At 38.3% G+C, this 24,459-nt stretch overlaps 2 protein-coding genes and 2 non-coding genes across 4 annotated transcripts; all 4 read left to right on the top strand.

The window, feature by feature from the left end:
• The first annotated feature begins 4,534 nt into the window (after positions 1-4,534).
• Positions 4,535-9,372, top strand: LOC147162267 (bone morphogenetic protein 7-like). The gene is made up of 5 exons (XM_086096746.1): positions 4,535-4,750; positions 5,558-5,706; positions 5,782-5,859; positions 6,020-6,141; positions 7,147-9,372. The coding sequence occupies exons 1-5, from the start codon at positions 4,635-4,637 to the stop codon at positions 7,291-7,293; spliced, it is 612 nt and encodes a 203-aa protein (XP_085952872.1). The 5' UTR covers positions 4,535-4,634; the 3' UTR covers positions 7,294-9,372.
• Positions 9,373-9,503: 131 nt separating this feature from the next.
• LOC147162266 (uncharacterized) lies at positions 9,504-13,132 on the top strand. Its single transcript, XM_086095921.1, has 2 exons — positions 9,504-9,946; positions 12,335-13,132. The coding sequence occupies exons 1-2, from the start codon at positions 9,880-9,882 to the stop codon at positions 12,664-12,666; spliced, it is 399 nt and encodes a 132-aa protein (XP_085952047.1). The 5' UTR covers positions 9,504-9,879; the 3' UTR covers positions 12,667-13,132.
• Positions 13,133-20,823: 7,691 nt separating this feature from the next.
• trnar-ccu (transfer RNA arginine (anticodon CCU)) lies at positions 20,824-20,898 on the top strand. Its single transcript has one exon. It is a non-coding gene; the product is annotated as a tRNA-Arg (tRNA).
• Positions 20,899-23,629: 2,731 nt separating this feature from the next.
• trnak-cuu (transfer RNA lysine (anticodon CUU)) lies at positions 23,630-23,702 on the top strand. Its single transcript has one exon. It is a non-coding gene; the product is annotated as a tRNA-Lys (tRNA).
• The last annotated feature ends 757 nt before the right edge of the window (positions 23,703-24,459 follow it).

The following is a 24,459-nucleotide window of genomic DNA, read 5'->3' as shown; positions in this document are numbered from 1 at the left end:
GTAGATCAGGGCAAAAAATATATCTTAACAAACCCAAGATCACAGGATTATAATTATTTAGGATTATCTATGGATCTTTCAGAGATATCAGATAATTGGGCCTTTACTCATTTAGATAACAAGGGAGGGAAAATGTTCAAATTTGACCCGACTGTTAGTGTGCTTGTAGTCAGTGTACACTCAGGGTTCGCGGATCTTTTTGGTAACCTATTATTCATTGAAAAACTAAAGAACTTGTTGTTTTTGCGCCCTTCTGAAATTCCTCAAGATTGCAGAAAAGTCGTTTTTGGTGCTGCCTTGGCATCTTGCTTCACATTTGTGCAATTTTGTGGTAAAGTTCGCCTGTGAATAACTGGAGGGGTTACTGTACCATGTTTGTTTAAGCAAGGGGAAAATATGACAAATATCTGTAATTACTTGGATATTGCATCTTAAAATAAAGCAACGTTAAGAACTAGGAACATTGTGAAAAGTTCACTACCTATTTGAACCTTTGTGAAGTGAAACAGCAGTACCCGCTGATGCCTGTAAACAGTCTCTTGTGGATGAATGAAGATGTGGAGACTTACTGCATGTTATAAAAATGCCCTAACAACTGGTAAAAGTACTTAAAAAAATACTACTCTGTATTATAGGTGATTAAGAAGAAAAAAACACATACACAAAACTCCCACGGCAAAAAGGTGGAGGCCACACTAACATTAACCTTTGATGTCTAGTAGGGGCCACAACATATGAAAATAGAAGACCCTTAGCCGTCAGTTTGAGATCACTAGCTGACTTGACTGCAAAAAATAAAATAAAAAATAAAATAAAAAGTCAATTTTAGCAAAGTAAGGAGTTAAAAAAATAATTGCACCTGAAAAATCTACTTTTATGTACAGCAGTCCCTGTAAATGTGGTCACTCCACAATACCGTGTGCATCCATGTTTGTTTATGTTCTGCCCAGTGTGTGCATGCTACACCGCTAACGTTGGTTAACATTATTCACAAAATGTGTTTGTATGAGTGAAGGCCTCTCCCCTTTATGGGAACCACATTGGTGCAACCATGACTTTTTTTTTGTCTTAACTCACAATTGTTTCAACAATGTTCAAGCACGAACTTCCCACATTGGTTGATACATACCGCAGGTGTGCTTGCATGCTTGGATACCGTGAGTGGAAATCTTCAATCCATGTGTGGCTGTGCTGAAGAATTCCACCCGCTTATCTGCACCAGCGTTAAACCAGCAATGTCTTTTTGGCTCCAGTAACCAGATTTTTTTATCGTCATCATTTATTTTGTGGGATCTCCGTGCTGTCGGATATTAGCACCGCATACCAGCACCTCTTTTTGCCAGGTGTTCTATTTCTTCCCTCTGCATATCGTCCTTGAGCGTCACCTGCAGAAGGCAATAATAATAAAGAAACGGCCTTTATGAGGGCTTTCCCACACTAAAAGTCATCAATTGCGTTCATCCTGGTGGATATTGACATCTGGTTAGAGAGACAAACTTTAGGAAACATATGGACTTTGGTAAGCATGTCTATCATAAGTAGACCCACAAAAAAAGTTTCAAAAAGCAGTGCCCAAAAAGACACAGCAATCTGCCCTTTTGGTTGGCTAATTTAGACTTACAGTTGGGAAGGTTTATAAATGGCTGCGTTTTTAGGTGGATAGAAAAATAATAAAGTAGAGGGATTTTTGGTGAGCTACCATTTTACCAAGGAAACAGCTGGACTAACTGTCAACCACTGGCTGTGACAAAAATGCTCTGCAAGCAGTATTTTTCTTTTTCAGTATACTGTTGTCTGTTTCCTTGTCTTGTTTGCCTATATAGCTCCATTAATTTGGTCTGCAAGTTTTTTTCAAAGGAGGAAAAGGAAGAGCTTCTTTGCTGTGTCATCATAACATAGTCAGAAGTTAAAAAGTAACGTTAGGCTAACGTTTTTTTGCTATCTAGCAACAATGCAACATTTAATCACCCGTTGAAACAGACTCGGTGTCCTGACATTACAATGTCTGATTAGAGCTAATCTTATATCAAATTAAACCTTGTTGGCATGTTGGCGCAACCCAACCTTAATTTTCTACAGCTGTTGAAGATGAGAATATCGCTTGCAGTGACGTTTGTTGAGTAAACTAGTTGCTAAAGCTACACCACCCTTCCTGTCGCTTATTTATTATGTTCCATGTGGGAACTTGGTACGCCTCTGTGTAGAAGAAAATTTTGAATAAGTATACATTTAACTTTTTACTAGGTGTCTGTGAACAATTTATAATGTTTCCGCGGGACATTTTTGGGTTCTGACTCCCAACCCACCAGTTATAGATACCATGTTAGGAATCCTCCAGGGGTCTGCAACCTGCGGTTCTGAAGCCACATGTGGCTTTTTAGTCCCTCTCCTGTGGGTCCCTGTGGATGTTTGAAAACAATTAGTAGAAATTAGTAAAAGAAAAAGAAAAAGCACATATATATTTAAAATGTTTAGATAAGATATTATTTTAAGTCCAAATTTGTACATTGTCAGAAATAGAAAGACAAAACATAGATGACATAATAATAATAATAATTATTATTATTATAATAATAATAATAATAATATTAATAATAATAATAATAATAATAATAATAATAATAATAATAATAATAATAATAATAATAATAATAATAATAATAATAATAATAATAATAAATCCTAAACATTTCCAAAATTTACACATATAATGTGGGGGGAAAATATAAGAGGAAAAGCAAAAAATGACTGTATAATGTACACAAAATTGCCCCAAAAATTCAGAGAATTTATTTTGGAAAAAAAAGGCAGAAAAGAAAACGTTTAAAAACCCACTATATAAATCGAATGCATTATTAAGTTAGAAATAATGAATCTCTATGTATTGGATGCTGCATATTTTTTCTTATGATGCATTTCTAATGAGCTCTTGGGCCTTCAGTACATTAGACTAACACTAACACACTGTTTCGTTCATCATAATGTTCAAATGTTGGCAGCTCCAGACGGATTTATTTATTTATTTATTTGGCCTAAAATGGTTCATCTGACAGTAAAGGTCGCTGACCCCTGACATAGGCCCCTTGCCTTACTAGCTGTTGCTGGCTGGTGACAAGATGAATAGAGATGCCTGATATCGATCCATATCAACGACATAACTGCATCCAAAGACACGTCGAGATTTGCTAACTCTGGTACTTTCAGGTGTTTTAGTCATTGCGAATTTGATAACCTGCCATAATACGCAAAATTTATGAAAAGTAAACTCAACATGTTAACAAGTTAAAGGGGTAGTCAACCCAATTTTTTTCTTTACAATATGTTCAATGTTCCCCCGGTCTAATCATATCATACTGATTAATATCGTGTTTGTGGAATATGAGTTAAGCAGCAGCAGTCATCCATTCTTATCCATCTCAGGGAGTGGCAATTTTGCCACTTGTTGACGACTGAACATGACATCACATTTACTCGGGACTCAGGTAACAACCCATCACCACCTGTTTTTTGAATTAGGTTGTGACATCCACAATCTGAGCCGTGATTGGTTGTTTGGGTCCCCTTTAAACACCGTGGCAAGGGCTGATGGCTAGCCATTGGTTCATTCACAAATGACGACAGAAAATTATGTGTAAACATAAACAAAAACGCAAACAAATCTCTTCTACTTTTCATATTTCATGAAACAAGTACTGAACATCTTAAAGGGAAGTCAATCCCCAATTTTTTGGGGGGGACAATAATATATTCTATGCAGCCCCACTAGTCTAAATACGATATTCTGGTTAATATTGCGTTAGTGGAATATTAAGTTAAGCAGAAAAATCCAGCTGTTTTTATCAGTATCAGAAGGCGGCCATTTTTCCACTTGCTGTCGAGTGAACATGATATCACAGTTGCTCAGGTCTCAGGTAACAACCAATCACAGTGCAGCTTCAGAAAACAGCTGAGCTCTGATTGGTTGTTGCCTGAGTCCTGAGCAACGTTGATGTCAGCTTCAGTCGACAGTAAGTGACAAAATGGCCGCCCCCTGAGAACAGCTGGATTTTGCTTCATAACTCATATTCCAAAAATGTAATATTAGTCAGAATGTCATGTTTAGACTAGTGGGGTCACATATAACATATTATTGTCAAGAAATGTTTAAGGTTGACTTCTACTTTAAATACTGAATTTCTCACGACTATATTTAAATGAATACAATTAAGTAGGCCACCTAAAGTGATATGGCGGGAGTGTTTGGCCTTGAGTTTGACACCGATGTTGTAATGAGTTATTTTGATGTTGTTTTATTGGGGTTTCTTGGTGCATTACAGAGCACGTGGGTGGCTTTGCACCTTCCACTACCTGCCTGTTAATCTATTCCTTTCTGTCTTTGGGTGTGTGTGCTGGCTCATCATTTACGCTTTCTTTCACACAGACCAGGGGACAGGATAACAATGTTAAGCATCTCAAGGCCAAGTAGGGGTACAGGAAGATAAAAAGCCAGCTTTCCCAGACACTGACAGCCAATGCCTTGTGCAGCATCCTCCCTTCTGGTCACTCCTACTGCCGCCTGCCATCGCAAGAAGCCGCCACCGGCCACCACTCTTGTCAAGTTCGCCCGCCGCCGTCCATCCATCCAAAGACCTGAAATGCAGTCCTTTGCCTCCGTCACCGTGATGGCACTGATGTGCTCTTCTGTGGTGATTGCGTTTATCCTACAGCCCTCCAAGCAAGAAGATGCGATGGCACAAGACTCCAACAGCAGGTAAGTTGATGCTCTTAATGATGAGCAATGTTATTTTCTATGTATTATTTTTATAATCATTGGTGGGTTGAATGTTGTTTCCCCTTGAGGTGTTGTGTTCTTAGAGTTGCACGACGGGACACTTATGCTCTTTCAGGGCCATTTTGGCGCACAGGCCGCAGGTGTCCCACCCATGCTTTACAGAATGTGTCCAGAATCAGTTGACATAATAGCAAATTACATTTTATGAATGAAAAAGCCTCTAATCTCCACTTTTTAACATTATGTTGTTGTATCTAAATTTTGGTAAATGGGAACACAAAGACAAAAAGTTAGCTAACATAGTTTTTCACAAGATTAAAAATAAATACATTTATTAAATATATAAAATTGTATTTGTGTGTTTGTTAATATATTTGGAATATTTTGTGAATAAATTAATGACATGGCAGACAGAGAAGTGTATGTATAAATGATGTATAAATGAATATTGAACATTATTTTTTTTCATATTATGTATTATAATTTTCTTTTGTTTGTTAATATTTTATTTACGTTTTAATGTTTTCTCAACTTTGTATTCATATTTTATTAATAATATTACAGTATATTAATATAATTACTTTCCCTTTTTTCTTATTTGATTTTTTACATAAAGTTGTATTTTATTGTATTTAGTGTGAAGGGATGTTTTTTTATTTTAAGTTACTAGTGATTTTTTTTATTAGAAGTCATTTGTTAGAAGTAGAACACTATGTTAATCTAAAGTTACATGTTAAACATTTCCACGCAAATCATTTTGAAGTTATTGTTGCTGTTTGCGTGCAGGTGCAATGGTGAGTCCCTGAAGTCCATCCGAAAGGAAGTCCTGGCTGCCCTCAACCTGCAGGCCGAACCTCGGGTGTCAGAAGACGCCAGGGAGAAGTGGAGTGGAATGGAGTGGAGTGGAATCGCCCAGCGGCTCAAGGCTGTGGCGGGTAGAACTGGACTGCACATGTTAAGAATTAGAATCTCTGGAACTTTGACGCACAATTTCCCCCCTACTTGCGTAGGTTCGTCCGTCTCCTCCTCTGATGATGGCCAGGACACCTCAGGATGCTGTGCCAAGACCTCAGAGGTTTCCATGAAAGGTACACTTTCACGTATACCCTTATCTCCACTATCGTGACTTTCTGTTTAAAATAAAATAAAAGTAATATAACGGCAATGGCGAAATATAATTTATGATTCAAGCGTTTGAGTAAAACACAGATGTTCACTGTGTTAATTAATCTCACGTTTTTCCTTCAGATTTGGGCTGGGACAATTGGATGATTTATCCCGAGCGCATCACCTTGGTGCACTGCGCCCCCTGTGGCCAAAGCACGTCATGCAGGCCCCAGCCCAACGTCCCCCAATGGGACGACTTGCAGGTGTGTTTGCCGCAGATAAGTTTGATTTGTTGCCTCCTGACTTTTTGTTTTTGTTTTCAAAGTTCAAGCACCTGCCAATAGATAAACCACAGTGTTGCCAACATAAATGTTGGAGTGCTGCAAGTCTTGGCGCTTCCCAACCTCAAATGAATTCAACCTGACAGCACAAGTAGTTCGGCAAAGGCTGCCCTGTTTTTATTCTTTAACCTTGTTTTGGAATTGCAACAGTATTTGTTTTAATTAAGTTGCAATATCAATCAATTAATTATAAAAAAAATAAGTATGTTAATGATGAATAAACTTGAATGACAAATATTGATATCAACTTATTTTTTCAATATTTAATATATATAAGTGTAATGTTGATCAAGTTGGTTCAACTTGACTTAATTTTTTTGTTTTTAAATTTAGACTTAATCAGCTATCTTTTTTTCTCAATCAAGTTGACTAAAAATATTGAATTAATTTGATCCAAAATTAACTCTAGTTTTTAAATATTAACACTGATGAATAACATTATTTTTTAAATTAATGTGATTCTATATTAGCTTAATATTTTTACCCAATTAAATTGTTCAATTTTTCAGAAGTTTTTTTTTTTTTTTTAATCTATGTTGTTGTTGTTGTTTTTTACAAGTCAAATTATGTTTTAAAATTAAATGTATTCAACATTCTATTTTAGGTCCTGTTATGTCACTTCGTCATTCACAAGACATTCATTATTTGTTGTATCGTTCTTGAATAGCTAAATAACTGAAAAAATGTGGTTGCCCAAGTGTGCACACCCTTGTAGAGATAGATTATTGGTCACATTAATGGTGTGGATTTTTTTTTTTAAGTGATTTGTCTTGGGTTCATTATTTTTTTTATTACAAAAACCTGGCATTTAAAAGGGTTGTGTAGACTTATTACATCCACCGGAGAGCAATAAGTAAAAAAGCTTCATGTATTATTGTTGATTCTCAGTGTTGTCGTCAACCCTCTTGTGTGTTCCTGTTTCTGCAGGTTCAGGCACCATCATGTTGCCAGCCCACCGCCCAGGAAGCAGTGCCCGTCATGTACATGGACGAGTGGAGCACCGTGGTCATGACCTCCATGCACCTGACCCGCCGCTGCGGCTGCCCCGTCACCCTGCAGCCTTCCCAGGAGTAACGGTTCTAGCTCACTACAGTTCATAAACGTAAAAAAACTCTACAATAACTTCTGTACTGCTGTAATATTGCACTGTCAAAAAAAGGCCCTTTGCCAAGAAATTGATAATCAATAAAACAGATCAGAGCATTTAGAAAAACTGGCCCATTTTGGCAACCCTGCTACCTTCGATTCGGTTTTACCTGATTGAATCTACTTAGAGAAAATGATATACAATATATACGATAATACAATATTTAACAATACATAATAACCAGGCCCATACACTTACCACTTGTGATATATTTGAAGGCGAGACATGCTGCTACTGCCCCTTAATATATTTAACTTGGGAGCGTCGAACCTCAGAAATCTTCTTTGAAAGTCTGCATTCCACCATAACAGCAGATGGCATTTCATACTATCACATTCGCGTTCCGAAAAATCAAATCCAAATTATGCTCTTCTAGAAATTACCATTTGACATCACATACTAAATTGACACGCTCTAGATTTATTGCTGCTCGTTTTATTCTTGGTCAAATCTCCATGCCGTCGGGTGCAGCAGGTGCGGTACTGAGTGTTTCCTTCAAAAATGTCCAAGTGTCCCAGAGCCAAACACTCTGCTTCTCTCTGCTCAAAAGTATTCTCCTCTTATGGAGAAAGAAGTCTGTTTGGTCAAGTGAATGCTTAACAATCTTAGCAATTTACATCCATACAGAAGTAAATTTGTTGTTTTTATGTTCAAACTTGTAAGGGAGCTGTAGTCATCCTTTTTTAATTATGTTTTTTGTTTGTTTTTAATATAACAAATGTGTGCTTTTATAGATCAGCACTGTCCAATGAAAAGTATGGATTTCCTTTTTTGTCTTTACGGTTAACCCCCCCCCCCCCCCCCAAATACAAGATAAGCACATTAGCCGTGATAACGATACAAAATACAGTAAATAAGGGTTAGGTTTAGTATATTACGACAACTTTGAAACCTCTCATTCACTTAATATGACCACTAGGAGGGGCTAAATATTTGAAGACTTTTTGCAATAATATTGCTAATATTTTATGGGGGGGTTAAATTAAAAATTTAGTTATTCAATTTGGAAAATCTAATTTAACACTTTTTAGGTTCAGGTTTAAGACCTCAGTCAGTAAATAAGATTATATATGACGATGTTGAGAAATGTTGTACTATCATGTACATGATCAATTATAAAGCATAATTAAGGCCTTTATTGACATTGAATACATTTAGAGAGCTTTTTAAACTCGCTTTTATCAAATTTAAAACTTTTTTCTTCACTAATTTTTTGTCTTTTTTTTTTAAAGACAAATTTGATCAAATTAAGACCTCGCATGTGTGATGAGGCCGGGTCCTAACCTTGCCAGCAAGATGAATTATCACAGTATTTGTGAGTTCACAAACGCCGGAGAATACATCTTTTTTTTCTTTCTTTTTTATCACTCACACAAACATGGTCTCCCAGGCGGGGAAGCTAACCCACATTGAAGACAAGTGACGGTTCCGCTCCGCCACCTGGAGTCCAGAGACTACATCTTGTACCGCTCCCGCTGATGTTTGACGTTTGCAGCGTTGTTTAGGCAGGACGAAACAAATAAGCGCCGATGGCAGGAGGAAACAAACAAACCTAACAGACGAATATATGCTGCAATTATTTATGTTCTCACAGAATTACTCAGCGAGAGGAATTTCGTGAATTTTTATTTGGTAAAGCATACTTTTAATAACCTTCTTGAATTTCTTTGAATTTCGGGTGAAAAGAAAAAAAAGGCGATACATGCTTCTTAATAGACAGTGACCGTATAACCGATATGTTAAAGTTCTCTTTACAGTACTGAGTGCTGAACCAAGTTGTTGTTGTGTTGTTTTTTTTTACTTTGGTTCTAGTTATCCTCTCACTTTTTTGTTTTTACATGGTTACCTCACATGAGTATTTTTTCGATGACTTATTATAATGTTGCATGTTTATGTATTCATAGCACCTCAACTCATGTATGCTGGTGAGACATCTCTCACTGACTTCATAATTCACGGCTGCCATTACTTGTTTAATAAAGGCTATTAAAAAAAGCTTCTCATGATGTGTTTGTGCAGTCTTTGTGGATTATTTATACGAGTTTCGAACAGGCGTTCAGGATTTCACGGCTGCCAAACTGTTTGATGCGCAATCTCAGTGGGAAGGAAAATAGCCAAGGTATGAATGTTGGCGACAGCGCCATTCACCAGGAAACGTAAAACCAGCTGCTCCCCAGAGCAAGCGCAACATGTTGCACACTTCGGGATCTTCAGCACTTTTGCCATTTGCGTGTTTCGGTATAAAAAAAAAATTCCTATCCTGACTGCGCTTTAAGACAGATATTGATCTTGTAGTGAGGCAACGAACCTTGCGAGAGGACAACGGCCCGAGTTTTCTGACTGATAGCAAACGGAATAATGACGGGATATTTGGCCGTGAGGATTTCTTTCTGCGTGCTGTCCTCGTTTTTTCTGACCTCACGCTCGAGTGCTCAAGCAAGGAAACGGTGCTCCAACCTCTCCCCAGCGTCTTGCTGCAGCTGACAGACTGCTTGAGGAGGGAGTGCACTGAGATGACGTTCGCCAGGCAAGTAGAGCTGCAGGACAATCGAAGTATACGGATACAAGACTCCACTAAAGGTAAGCAGCCTGTCTGTCATTTTGGCTGGATCGAGGTTACATTTTGGGGCGAATTCAAGGAGAGGCATAGCTATCATAGCTGTGAGGCTATATAATGTTCCATTTTAGGGTTAGAGTTAGGAGGTCGGGGTTAAAGGGTAGGTAGAGTAGGGGTATGAATTTGCATATTATAGAGACAGGTTGCAGCCTCCAAAGACAGCATGTTCCAAAAATAGCTTACTATTGTAATTTTCTAGGAAATTAGAACATTTGAACAATGGAAATTAGATAAGGATACTGTTTCAAACAGGGGTGATAAACATGGTGCATGAGTAGCAATAGTAGTAGTTTTAAAAATAGCTTAGCAGTGAGATGGGTCTATTTTTTGTTGCTATTATGATTAAAAAACAAAAAACAAAAGCTGCATCTAACTTTTTTCATTGCTATTCTTTCTTAAAATGGACCCAAAGATTTTCTTTACAATATGTTCTAAGCAGCCCAACTAGAATAAACATGCTATTCTGATTAATATTGCATAAGTTAAACAGCAAAATGCACTCATCTTTTTCCTCTATATATGGGGTGGCCATTTTGTCACTTGAAAATGACATTACAGTTGCTCAGGTAACGACCAATCATGACTTACCTGTATTTTTTAAGCTGAGCTGTGATTGGTTGTTACTCGAACTCTAAGTAACTATGGTGTCATTTTCAGTTGACAGCATTGACAAAATGGTCACCATATTCCATAAACAACACATTAATCAGAAGCATATTTGGACTAGTGGGGACACATACAATATATTATTGTAAAGAAAATGTTTGATTTGAGGTCTCCTTTAAATAACAATTGCATTGGTACAAATTTGGAAATTACAAAATTATATGTTTAAAGTGCATGACCAAACCGTAGTGTTTATAGAGTTTAAAGCTGCAATATGGAACTTTTTTTCCCCAAAATAACTTTACAATAAGCTTTTTATTTGACCATTTATGACTGAAATGCCTTCTAATTAGGATAGATTAACACCTTATTTGGGGCCATAAATAAGGGGCTTATTCTCCCCCTACTAAGGGCAAATTTAATTTAAACACACCAGACACATTTATAGAAAAAAGAGAATTGGCCCTTTGGTACCATTAATCCCCCCACCTGAAAGGAGGGTGGGAGAAGAGGCGACGGGGGTTTGGGTCCTAAACCAAGACCCCCAAGTAAAGGCCAGGGAAATCCAAATATGTAGCTCCAAATACAACATATGACTCTACACGGCTGGGGTCGGATGAGGTGGTTTGAAGAGCTCCCCCTGGTGGTTGTATAGGAAGCTACAAACAGGAAGACGTCCATCCGTGCCTCTTGGAGGCTGTAATCAGGTTTGCCGGTTCCAATGTTGTTGTTTTTTACATCCACACACAAATAAACGCGGTCTCCGGACAGGAAGTGAACCCGCGCCGCCTGCACTGAGCGCAACGACGGCACCACCTCACCACCCATGCAGAGCCCTGCAGATTCCAATAATGTTGTAGGCTACTCCCGGAAATACATCAAAGGATTTTATTTATTTTTGCATTTGACAAATGCTGTTTCTTCCCAAAACCACATAGGCCTATACAAATGTGAGTGCAAATTTCTTACCCATTGCCGTTCCTTCTATATTTGTCGCTAATATTTATCATGTAATTCAAAATCATTTCTGGTCAGTATCAGTTCCAATAATTGTAGTATGCCGTAGTAGTAGTAGTGTCCAAACTTGATCCTGGAGGGCTGTATTCCTGCAGGTTTTGGATGTTTCCCTGCTCTAACACACCTGATGAACAGGATCGTTATCAGGCTTATGCAGAGCTTGCAGGTGTGCTGGAGAAGGGAAACCTGCAAAACCTGAAGGACTCCGGCCCTTCAGGACCGAGATTGGACACCACTGCCCAAGGAGTTTTGGTTCAGGGTATTTTTGAAAAGCTTGTTTAATTTAATTGCTTCAATAGACCTACTGTTTCAATATTAGTGTGCGATGAGTCAATAACAGACAAAAGAAAGGCATTCACAAGTGCATTGATCAATTTTATTTTATTTTCTAAGTTGTGTGTGTCCTTTATGTGTTAGGAATACATCTGGTGTTAGTGGGAGGTCAGACGCCGGAGTTAGGTTGAGAGCAGGGGTGGGCAACTCCGGTTCTTAAATTTTATGGTTCCCTCCTCCAACCCAGCTGATTCAAATCATTATTAGGCTTCTACAGAGCTTGCAGATGAGAGGATGATTTGAATCAGGTGTGTTAGAGGAGGGACACATCTAAAACATGGAGGATAGTGACCCTCGAGGACCAGAGTTGCCAACACACATAGGCTGGCCAATGGCCATGCATGAGGATGAGTGGAATGCTGCAGCATTTTCTTATCCGCCATCCCTCTTCCCAGGAGACCTCGACGAATACTGCTGGTCCACCAAAATCAATTGCAACGTGGGGGAGGGTTTTCAGCACGCCTTTGTGGTGCTGCCCATCCACACGTCGGCCGCTGCTCTGGAGCCCTTGGAGGTGAGGTGGGCGGGTAACGCCATGCAGGCGCACACTGCTCCCATCACCGTCCCAAACACCTGCGGCCTCCGCTACGATGTCAGCGAGCACTTCGACCCTGGCAGGAGGGTCGACTCATTCTGTGTGGAGGTTGTCGGCCAGCAGGACGGCCCCGTCTTGAAGTGTCCCCCGTATCTGGTCACATTCTGGCAGAGAAGTCCGACTTCCATATGAAACAAGGGATGCTCCAGCAATGTTGATAATAAGCCAGTGGTGAGCGGTGCGTTTGGTGGCCTTCAGCAGGGATTTACCTGAATGAATCCAGCCCTATTCCCTTCATACCACCAGTATTATGTCACAATTATAGAAACCATGAATACTATACAAAAAATGAAATGTAATAGCACACAAAAAAACCCAAGGGTTTGTGCTTGGTCCAAAACTACTCATACTGTAAAGAATAGCATGTTTTGTTTTTATTTTGGGATACATTACTTTTGATGAAAAAAAACCCACATACTAGTGTATTAACATTATGTGAGTAACAATATATAGAGAACAAGGGTTCGTTTTCTGTACTTCCTCCTACTCACTTTACATGTCATAGTACAGTGCAGTTGGCATATTTTGCTCTTTCCTTTTCTTTACATTATTATATCTTGTTATGCATTTATATGTTCAATAAATCATTCAGTCACTACTCACCAGAGACGCTGATTATTAAATGTATTCATGTGTGCAGATTGTTATACAGACACAGTTTTGCTTGAACTTGGCTGGAACAAATTTTGCTCTGACCAACAAATCAGAGGACGGAAGAATGCTGACGTCAACGAGGGCCAGCGTTCTGTCCCTGTGAGGACAAATTTGCAAACTAAAGAAAAAAGGACCCTGACTTCAATGTCACGTCACTCCCCTATAGAAACACTGACCGTAGTAAAGTAATAATAAAACACAATTTACTCAAGTATAAAGACATAGATAGCTTTCTTCATTCATCAATATTCGACATAACTTCACGTAATATAACATTTGTGACATTATGCCGCTATCTGCCTGCATTAAATTATACGGTGTACTACTGAACTGTATGGAATGCTTATGAAATAAGATAAATACATAAATAAAGCAAAATTGCGAGAAGGCAAGTTTGCTGGAGGTCAAAATGTGTTTTGAGGACCAAAACAAAAAACTATTTATCAATATCAGTTATCCGTCATTTTGGTTGTTTACTTTCACATCAAACACTTTCAGGTCGGAATTATGGGTAAAGCCAACTGGGAAAAAATCGGACTTCCGACCTTCCTTGAATGCAGCATAAAATACAATAAGCATTCAGATGGTTGGGAATAATCACAGGAAACTTCAAATTAAAGGTTTGTGTTACATTTAATACTTTTAATTGCAACTCGGTTGAGAAAGCAGCCACTTTAATGCACCATGAGTGTTTAAAAAAAATTATAATCTTGTTTTCCTTTCGGCTTTTCCCTTCAGGGGTCGCCACAGCAAATCAGTTGCCTCCATCTAAATCTCTCCTTAGCATCCTCTGCTCTCACACCAACTTCCTTCATGTCCTCTTTAACTACATCCATAAACCTCCTCTTTGGTCTTCCTCTAAACCTCCTGCCTGGCATTTGGAAACTCAGCATCCTTCTACCAATATATTCACTATCTCTCCTCTGGACATGTACAAACCATCTCAGTCTGGCCTTTCTCACTTTATCTCCAAAGCCTCTAACATGTGCCGTTCCACTGATGTACTCATTCCTGATTCTATCCATCCTGGTTACCCCCAAAGAGAAGCTCAGTTTCTTCATCTCTGCTCTCTCTTTATTTATCTCCGTTCCAGGGCAAACCTCCACGCCTCTAGCTTCTCCTCCACCTGTTCCCTGCTCTCACTAAAAATCACAATGTCATCTGCGAACATCATAGTCCATGGAGATTCCGGTCTAACCTCGTCTGTCATCGTAAGCCCCTTGTTTGGCCTTTGAACTTCTACTACTTTCCCCTTAAGCTGCATTTCCATATACTCCTGTCTACTTTCTTCAGTTCTCTCAGTGTCCCACTTCTTTTTAGCTAACCTCTTTCTCTGTAAATAATTTTATTTATACATTATATTATATTATATAATATAATTTAATAAATAATTAAATAATAATAATATTAAAAAATTCAGACCAATCAATCAGTAATTTGTGCAAAATGTAGTTTAAGTGTACACTATTGACCAGTTACAATAAAGTCTGTTCAACTCAATTACAGAGATGATTTTTCCTTCTGTACATACTAGTTAGGTTTAAGAATACAATTATTTTTATTTACAATAATTTCTCAATTACATCATATTTGTAAAATTATTATTTTAATCCCCAAGAGGAAAAGTTTGCTTTGCCTGCAAAGGACAGTCAAAATCAACAAATGACATAAGACTGCCCTCTAACGGTTCAACCAAGACAGTGCTTTTTATTTATTCAAAATGTGTGTTTCCATAGACGGCATACATTATATACATTACACACACACGCACGCGCGCGCGCGCACGCACCAGGTATATACACACAGCTGTGCTTGAAAATTTATATATCCATAGGGTATAGAGTATAAGCGCACTGGATAGTGAGAAAAAGGCTTAATGCCCCTAGAATCCAAAACACTGCAGGATTTATCCCCCGATATTTTCAGAGGTTGATGCTAACATGAGTCAAGATGTGCATATGAATTTTAGCATTTTTTGTCATTAAGCGATGTTTAGCTTTTGTACATTTACAGTTGTGCGTATCGTCAACATTGCACCCACATGTTCACCTGTGGGATGTTCCAAGCAGGTGTTTGATGAGCATTCCTCAACTTTCCCATTCTTTTTTGCCACCTGTCACATTTTTGGGGGAATATATTGCAGCCATAAAATTTTAAATTAATGATTATATGCTAAAAGGGATCAAGTTTATCAGTTTGAACATGTACTATCTTGTCTTTGTAGTTTATTTAATTAAATATAGGTTGAACATGATTTGCAAGTCATTATACCTGTATTCTGTTTGTATTTATGTTTAACACAACGTCACAATTTTATTTGAATTGGGTGTGTACATAAGCAACTTTTCAAACTACATATTTACTTCAAATATAAGGGGTGGGCGGGTGTATACTTGTGACAGACCAATCACGATTGTTGTTGCATCTGCATAGTTCAAGGTCTCTGCAGGTTTCAACAAGCTAATTTTAGACTTGACTCCTTTAAGACCATAACGAATACAATTTAAGACCCATTTCAAATTGATAATGGCGAAGTAAAAAAGACGAAGGAAAATTGGAGGCCAGGGATTTAATCACAGCCCTTTCCACACTGGAATGCAAAACCCTTAACATAACTAAAAACACCAGAAACCTCTCATTGTAAATCAAGATTTGTTTTGAAGTAAGAATAAATTAGAATAAATGAATAAATAATAGGTAAACTCTACAGCACAGGTGTATGTATGTAGCCGGAATGGTCCACATTGATAGATTTGGATCCAGAGTTGGGATTTATTTATGATAGATAGATAGATTACTGTGGTCCTGTACTACTTTATGTTTCACTTATTAATCACTCGATTTTTATTTGGGTCCATTTATGCTGCTATTTTTTGGTCCCTTTTTGTATTATTTGAGTAAATAAAAACAGCTTCTTCTTTCATTCAAAACAATTTGTTAGATTTTTAAACAAAATATACGTTTTGAAAAATGTTGACATTTTTCTTTGAACACTCTTTACACTCCAAGATTAGAAATCAATAGGCCAATATTAGCAATCACTTGACTGGCCACAAAGTGGGCGGGGCCAAGAAAAGAGCCACTCGCTTGTTACATAACCTGATAAACCATAAACCACAAACATTGCTAACATTGTGTCACCACCTGAATAGGCTATTATTCGGGTTTTTACCCGAATAAGACCCCTTTCATAACTCGAATACTTGCTCATAGAAACGCATTCTGAATACCTCCATTGAACGACGCATTGTTTTTCCGCTGTGCGCATGCTCTCTATGTTCTTCTTCGTCTTCTTTTTTTATTTGAATAGGAATCTTAATCTTTGCAGTAACGACTTGAATGCACAGCTCCGTCCTATTCGCTAAAGGATTTCTCTGCTGCGTTTTCACATTATTTTGTGTCTCTACGGCAAAAACGCCACTGTTTGTGCCTATACAGTGTTCCCTCGCTGTAATGCGGTTCACTTTTTGCAGCCTCGCTGTCTTGCGGATTTTTTTGTAGTGCAATTTTGTATACATCTTTTTTTACATTAATGTATCTTTTCCAGAGGTGGGAGTAAGTCACAGTTGTTTTGGCCATTACAATATATATATATATATATATATATATATATATATATATATATATATATATATATATATATATATATAAACTTAAAATTCTCACCGCCCCGGATTTAGAGCGTCAGCCCGGTCTTGCTTCAGATAAAACCCTTATTGAGTACCCAATTCAAAATAAAGATAAAGTCTAAACACACTCTTTTTATAGCGGCTCCTCCTCTAATAATCGGTTGCACTTGTTAAGACCTAAATAAGTTTAGCTGGTTTTATTAAACCCGCTCAAGCTTGTTATCCTAATCTAAAATAAAACAAAGTAACTTTAAAGATTCAGGGATTAGCAGTTAACGATGGTATAGTTATTCGTTCGCTAAAAGTGGTTGTTATAAGTATGACTATAATATAATTTAAAGTTAGAAAAAGATTCAAAGTAATAAGCCGAATTGGGATACTTTGCTTGCTCTTACTGTTTACTTAAATTACCTAAAAATAATAGTGAAAGGAGTATTGATACCTCAGCGCATCTATTACTACGCTAATCCACAAAAGAATTGTAATAACCGTGTTTGAATTAAATTCAAGAAATAAGTAACACTTTTGCTAATTAGTTAAAAGATCTAAAATGTCAATAAAATCTGATATTTTAGGAACTCAGATGATATAGAGTTATATCTATCAAAACCAAATAAACTCCAACTGACACTAAGAAATATATTAAGTTACGCAAGTAATTCTTAATTCAAGCGCTAGGTCCATTATAAATGGGTCGAAATACTTTAACCTAGGTAATCCTAAATCTAGATAGAATCTCTAATTGCTACTGTTAATAGTCATCCCTCTAACTATAACAGTAAAATTAATCAAAAGAACCTATACCTTTAGCAGCGGAATAATATCAAAATTATTTAGAATTTTTCAAAGGTTTATTACAATTTAATTATAGTACCGGTAATTAAACGAGTGAGTTGGATAACTAACAATAAAATGCTTAATTCGTGAGGTTTAGAAACAAAAATAAAATGAAATTACAGTCAAAAGCTTCAAAAATAAATTCAAAATCATAAGAATCAGAAATAAAAATAAAGTAAAATAAAAGTCAAAAAGTTTTTTTTTTTTTTTTTAAATAACAAATTAACAATAAAAAGATTCAGGAATAAAAGTAATATAAATTCAAAATCAAAAGAATCAAAATTAAAAAAGTAAACTAAAAGTCAAACAGCAGTACTCCTAAAATTGGAAAAGTATACAAATAATGTAATTGTATTTGTTAGAAAGAGTGAAACGCAGATAAATGACAGAAATGTTGGAGAAGGACCCCTTTTTAGTAAAAAATAGTCAAATTATATAATTTAGAATTTCCAATATAAGGCGTAGTTCAGCTATCTTTTCTACACTTAAAAACAGCCAATATTACCATGCCTTTTCTTACTTTACGAGTAGGATAAGCTATCTCCCCAAAGGTTGTCGGAAAAAGACCCGAAATTAGCCCGTCTCCTCCTTATATACCCGATAGTTCGATAAGGAGGAGTTTTTGTCGGAGACCCTCCTACTAAGAGCGTTAGTATGAAGGTTTCAGCCACAGATGGCACCCTTTTTCCATCTTACGAGTCGCAAGATATTTTTATAGCTAGCGCAGCTGCAAGCAATCCCACGCTTTAGGTCAAGATGACCGATTACCTCCTTCCTTTCTCATAGCAATCCCACGTTTTAGGTCAAGCTGACTGGTTACCTCCTCCCTTTCCCATCCTGCAACGGATGTCAACCATTCCAATATACATCCCTCCCTCCCACTTGCTTCCGCAGCAAATTGACGTTACCATGAGGGTGCAACGGCTGTACCTACTCCACATCTCAACACGGAAATGTGTGGTAGTAGAAAACTAGCATTTTCTTTTCTTTATTTTTTAAGGGCGCCTCACATTGACTGCACCCTGAGCGGTCGCCCACATTGACCATAGCAAAAACTGTTGCTGAATGTATATTAAAAATGTGATTTCTCAACTTCTGATTTGAGGGGGCAAGACATTTATTTGAGGGAGCGGTGCCTCCTCTTGCCCCTGCGTGTAGCTCCAGGTCCACAATATTGAAAACAATAAGAAAAGCAAGCTCAACCAAGCAACAGCTGTCAAACTAAGGTTGCAGCACCCGATGCTAATGCTAACAGTTAGCTACTAGCCACGAATGCCGGAGACTTGTACCATATCGTGCAATGACGGCGTAATTAACTTGCGGTTTCTTCGCGTCTTAAATGAACTATTTAATATACTTTCGGGGTGGCATTGTGATAATGGTGGTAGAAAATATGTAATTTCAATAAAAACTGTGTTTCTTAAAATACTTACCTTCATGGAAGGGAGGGGGGGTTACTGTTGTGGTTGTGGGCTTGTCTGTTCCCTCACTCTCCTTCTCTCAGCCAGGGCAGTACACTAAGGCGGGGCGCAGAGCTCATTTACAGCCACACCTGCATGCAGTCAGCAATCAGCCGGCTTCTTAAACCGGCTCCAACTCCTGTCCTGTGCCAGATGATTTTTGCTTTCATGGTTGCATCACATGTCTTTGCTCTCCAGTAATTTTCCAGCGTGTCTTGTTCTAATTTTAGTGAGTTTTTCCCGTTGTGGTGTTTTTGTCTTTTCTTAGTTGAACTTTTTACCTATGAGGTGATTTTTTGTTTCCTGTGTGCAATAAACTTGTCATCAATTCTGCACCTGGTCCGTGCCTTCTAATAACACCCTCAACACCTTATTTTCTGAAACGGAAAATGCAGAGTTTTTCTCATTTAATGGTTAACAGACTCAGGGTTCTCACAAGACCTGCTTTGTGAAATGGACCACTGGACTATAAAAATTATTTATTTAGGATTTTGTATCTGTTATATTCACTGATTATAATAAGAATCTATGCAAGTACCAGGATGTATTTTTTTTCCACTATGAAAACAGTGTAGCACTACATGTAGACTCATAATATAACAACTCAAACAGACATTCTATTATATTATCCTATTGTAATTATCCTCTGCAAAGCTCTACTAATATTACTGACTGACTGAACTTAGTTGTGACATCTCCATGTACTGTAAACCTGTATGTCTATATTATACCACCCCTAGGTGGCCCAAATACACGCGTGGCCAGAAGGAGCCGCACAATAGCCATTGAACAGAAGTAAATAATTGGACAAAAACTGTCTGACGCTTTACATTGTTCTAATTTGTCATTACTGTATGTCTTCTTAATAAAATTTTAGAGTGACAAAATAAAAAAGGAGAAAAAAAATCAATAAAAAATTTGCCGTAGACTCCATATCAGATTTAAAAAGCAGATTCTATAGAAGAAGCTCGATTTAGACTTAATCTCAGGGTCGTGGTTTTGAGCCCCAGATTGGGCGGTAGTGTGTTTTGTGGGATATTTTGTCTTGTTTTGAGCATAACTAGACCCCATACCAGATTTAAAGACACAGAACTGAGGAAATCTCTTAAACTCAGAGTCCTGGGTTCGAGCCCCACATTGGGCTGTAATTTGTTTTGTGGGATGTTTTGTCTTGTTTAGGCTTATTCTAGACTCCAAATCAGATTTAAAGACACAGTAGTAAACAAGTTGAAGCCTGGTTAGCTCAGTCGGTAGAGCATGAGACTCTTAATCTCAGGGTCGTGGTTTCGAGCACCACATTTGGCGGTAGTTTCTTTTGTAGGATTTTTTGTTTTAAGGCATAATCTAGACAAACCAGATTTAAAAACACAGTATGGAACAAGTAGAAGCCTGGTTTGCTCAGTCAGTAGAACATGAGACTATTAATCTCTGGGTCATGGGTTCCATCCCCACAAAGGATGATCATTTATTTTATGGAAAGTTTTGTCTGTATTTAGGCCTATTCGAGACTCCATACCAGATTTAAAGACACAGTACTGAACATGTACAATCCTGGTTAGCTCAGTCAGTAGAGCATGAGACTCTTAATCTCAGGGTCGTGGGTTTAAACCCCACATTGGATGATCGTTTTTTAATGGAAATTTTGTCTGTAGTTAGGCCTATTCTAGACTCCATACCAGATTAAGAGACACAGTACTGAGCTACTTAACCCCTGGTTAGCTCAGTCGGTAGAGCATGGGTTTCCTAATCTCATGGCCATGGGTTCGAGCCCCACATTGGAAGGTCGTTTGTTTCATGTAAAGTTTTGTCTGTATTTAGGCCTATTTTAGACTCCATACCAAATTTAAAGACACAGTACTAAACTACTTAACGCCTGGTTAGCTCAGTCGGTAGAGCATGAGACTCTTAATCTCTGGTTCGTGGGTTCGTGCCCCACTTTGGCCGGTAGTTTGTTTTGTCTTAAGTCTTAGGTGTATTCTACACTCCAAACCAGATTTAAAGACACAGTACTGAACAAGAAGATGCCCAGTTAGCTCAGTCGGTAGAGCATGAGACTCTTAATCGCAGGGTCGTGGGTTCGAGCGGCACTCTGTTTTGTGGGATGTTTTGTCTTAAGTCTTAAGTATATTTTAGACTCCAAACCAAATTTAAAGACACAGTACTGAACAAGGAGAACCCTGGTTAGCTCAGTTGGTAGAGCATGAGACTCTTAATCTCAGGGTAGTGGGTTCGAGCCCCACATTGGGCAGTAGTTTGGTTTATGGGATGTTTTGTTTAGGAATATTCTAGACGTCATACCAGATTTAAAGACACAATAGCAAACAAAATGGAGCCTGGTTAGCTCAGTCGGTAAAGCATGAGTTTCTTAATCTCATGGTCATGGGTTCGAGCCCCACATTGGAAGGTAGTTTGTTTCATGTAAAGTTTTGTCTGTACTTAGGCCTATTTTAGACTCCATACCAGATTTAAAGACACAGTACTGAACTAGTTAATGCACGGTTAGCTCATTTGGTAGAGCATGAGAGTCTTAATTTTAGGTTGTTTGTTCGAGCCCCACTTTGGAAGGTAGTTTGTTTTGTCTTAAGTCTTAGGTGTATTCTCGACTCCAAACCAGATTTAAAGACACAGTACTGAACTAGTTGATACCCAGTTAGCTCAGTCGGTAGAGCATTAGACTCTTTATCTCAGGGTCATGGGTTCAAACCCCACATTGGATGATCGTTTGTTTCATGGAACGTTTTGTCTGTACTTAGGCCTATTCTAGACTCCATACGAGATTTAAAGACACAGTACTGAACTAGTTAACGCATGGTTAGCTCAGTTGGTAGATTATGAGAGTCTTAATTTTAGGTTGTTTGTTCGAGCCCCACTTTGGAAGGTAGTTTGTTATGTCTTAAATCTTAGGTGTATTCTAGACTCCAAACCAGATTTAAAGACACAGTACTGAACTAATTGGTACCCAGTTAGCTCAGTCAGTAGAGCATGAGACTCTTAATCATAGGGCCGTGGGTTCAAGCCCCACATTGGACGGTTGTTTGTTTCATGTAAAATTTTGTCTGTTTAGGCCTATTCTAGACTCCATACTAGGTTTAAAGACACAGTACTGAACTAATTAACGCCCTGTTAGCTCAGTTGGTAGAGAATGAGACTCTCAGTCTCAGGTTCGTGTGTTCGAGCCCTGCTTTAGAAGGTAGTTTGTTTTGTCTTAACTCTTAGGTGTATTCTAGACTCCAAACCAGATTTAAAGACACAGTACGGAACTAGTTGATACCCAGTAAACTCAGTCAGTAGAGCACGAGACTCTTAATCTCAGGGTCATGGGTTCGAGCCCCACATTGAGCGGGGGTTTGTTTTGTGGGATGTTTTGTTTAGGCATATTCTACACGTCATACCAGATTTAAAGACACAATAGTAAGCAAAAAAGAGCCTGGTTAGCTCAGTCGGTAGAGCATGATTTTCTTAATCTCATGGTCATGGGTTCGAAACCCACATCGGAAGGTAGAATGTTTTGTATGTACTTAGGTGTATTCTAGACTCCATACCAGATTTAAAGACACAATAGTAAACAAAAAAGAGCCTTGTTAGCTCAGTCGGTAGAGCATGAGTTTCTTAATCTAATGGTCATGGGTTCGAGCCCCACATTGGAAGTTAGTGTTTTTCATGGAATGTTTTGTATGTACTTAGTTGTATTCTCGACTCCATACCAGATATAAAGACACAGTACTAAACTAGTTAGGGCCCAGTTAGCTCAGTCGCTAGAGCATGAGACTCTTAATCTCACGTTCATGTGTTTGAGCCCCACTTCAGAAGGTAGTTTGCTTTGTCTTAAGTCTTAGGTGTATTCTAGACTCCAAACCAGATTTTAAATCATTGTACTGAAAAAGTACAATCCTGGTTAGCTCAGTCGGTAGAGCATGAGACTCTTTATCTCAGGGTCATGGTTTCAAGCCCCACATTGGATGATCGTTTCTTTCATGGAACGTTTTGTCTGTACTTAGGCCTATTCTAGACTCCATACCAGATTTAAAGACACAGTACTGGACTAGTTAACGCACGGTTATCTCAGATGGTAGAGCAAGAGAGTCTTAATTTTAGGTTGTTTGTTCGAGCCCCACTTTGGAAGGTAGTTTGTTTTGTCTTAAGTCTTAGGTGTATTCTAGACTCCAAACCAGATTTAAAGACACAGTACTGAACTACTTGATACCCAGTTAGCTCAGTCGGTAGAGCATTAGACTCTTTATCTCAGGGTCATGGGTTCAAGCCCCACTTTGGATGGTTGTTTGTTTCATGTAAAGTTTTGTCTGTATTTAGGCCTATTCTAGACTCCATACTAGGTTTAAAGACACAGTACTGAAGTAGTTAACGCCGTGTTAGCTCAGTTGGTAGAGCATGAGACTCGTAATCTCAAATTCGTGTGTTTGAGCCCACTTTGGCTGGTAGTTTGTTTTGTCTTAAATCTTAGGTGTATTCTACACTCCAAACCAGATTTAAAGACACAGTACTGAACAAGAAGAAGCCCGGTTAGCTCAGTCGGTAGAGCATGAGACTCTTAATCTCAGGGTCGTGGGTTCGAGCCCCACATTGGGCGGCAGTTTGTTTTGTGGGATGTTTTGTCTTGTTTTAGGCATATTCTAGACTCCAAACCAGATTTTAAATCATTGTACAGAACAAGTACAATCCTGGTTAGCTCAGTCGGTAGAGCATGAACTCTTAATCTCAGGCTCGTTGGTTAGATCCCCACATTGGGCGGCAGTTTGCTTTGTGGGATGTTTTGTCTTGTTTTAGGCATATTCTAGACTCCAAACCAGATTTTAAATCATTGTACTGAACAAGTACAATCCTGGTTTGCTCAGTCGGTAGAGCATGAGACTCTTAATCTCAGGCTCGTTGGTTCGATCCCCACATTGGGCGGCGGTTTGTTTTGTGGGATGTTTTGTCTTGTTTTAGGCCTATTCTAGACTCCATACCAGATTTAAAGACACAGTACTGAACGAGAAGAAGCTCAGTCGGTAGAGCATGAGACTCTTAATCTCAGGGTCGTGGGTTCGAGCTCCACATTGGGCGGCAGTTTGTTTTGTGGGATGTTTTGTCTTGTTTTAGGCATATTCTAGACTCCAAACCAGATTTTAAATCATTGTACTGAACAAGTACAATCCTGGTTAGCTCAGTCGGTAGAGCATGAGACTCTTAATCTCTGGCTCGTTGGTTCGATCCCCACATTGGACGGCAGTTTGTTTTGTGGAATGTTTTGTCTTGTTTTAGGCATATTCTAGACTCCAAACCAGATTTTAAAACCATTGTACTGAACAAGTACAATCCTGGTTAGCTCAGTCGGTAGAGCATGA

This window comes from Leptonotus elevatus, chromosome 15 (genome assembly GCF_054856555.1).
Source record: "Leptonotus elevatus isolate MCC_2025b chromosome 15, RoL_Lele_1.0, whole genome shotgun sequence".
In the NCBI taxonomy this organism is placed as follows: domain Eukaryota; kingdom Metazoa; phylum Chordata; class Actinopteri; order Syngnathiformes; family Syngnathidae; genus Leptonotus; species Leptonotus elevatus.
Note: the sequence above shows the minus strand (reverse complement) of the source record. Positions and strands in the feature narration are given on the sequence as shown.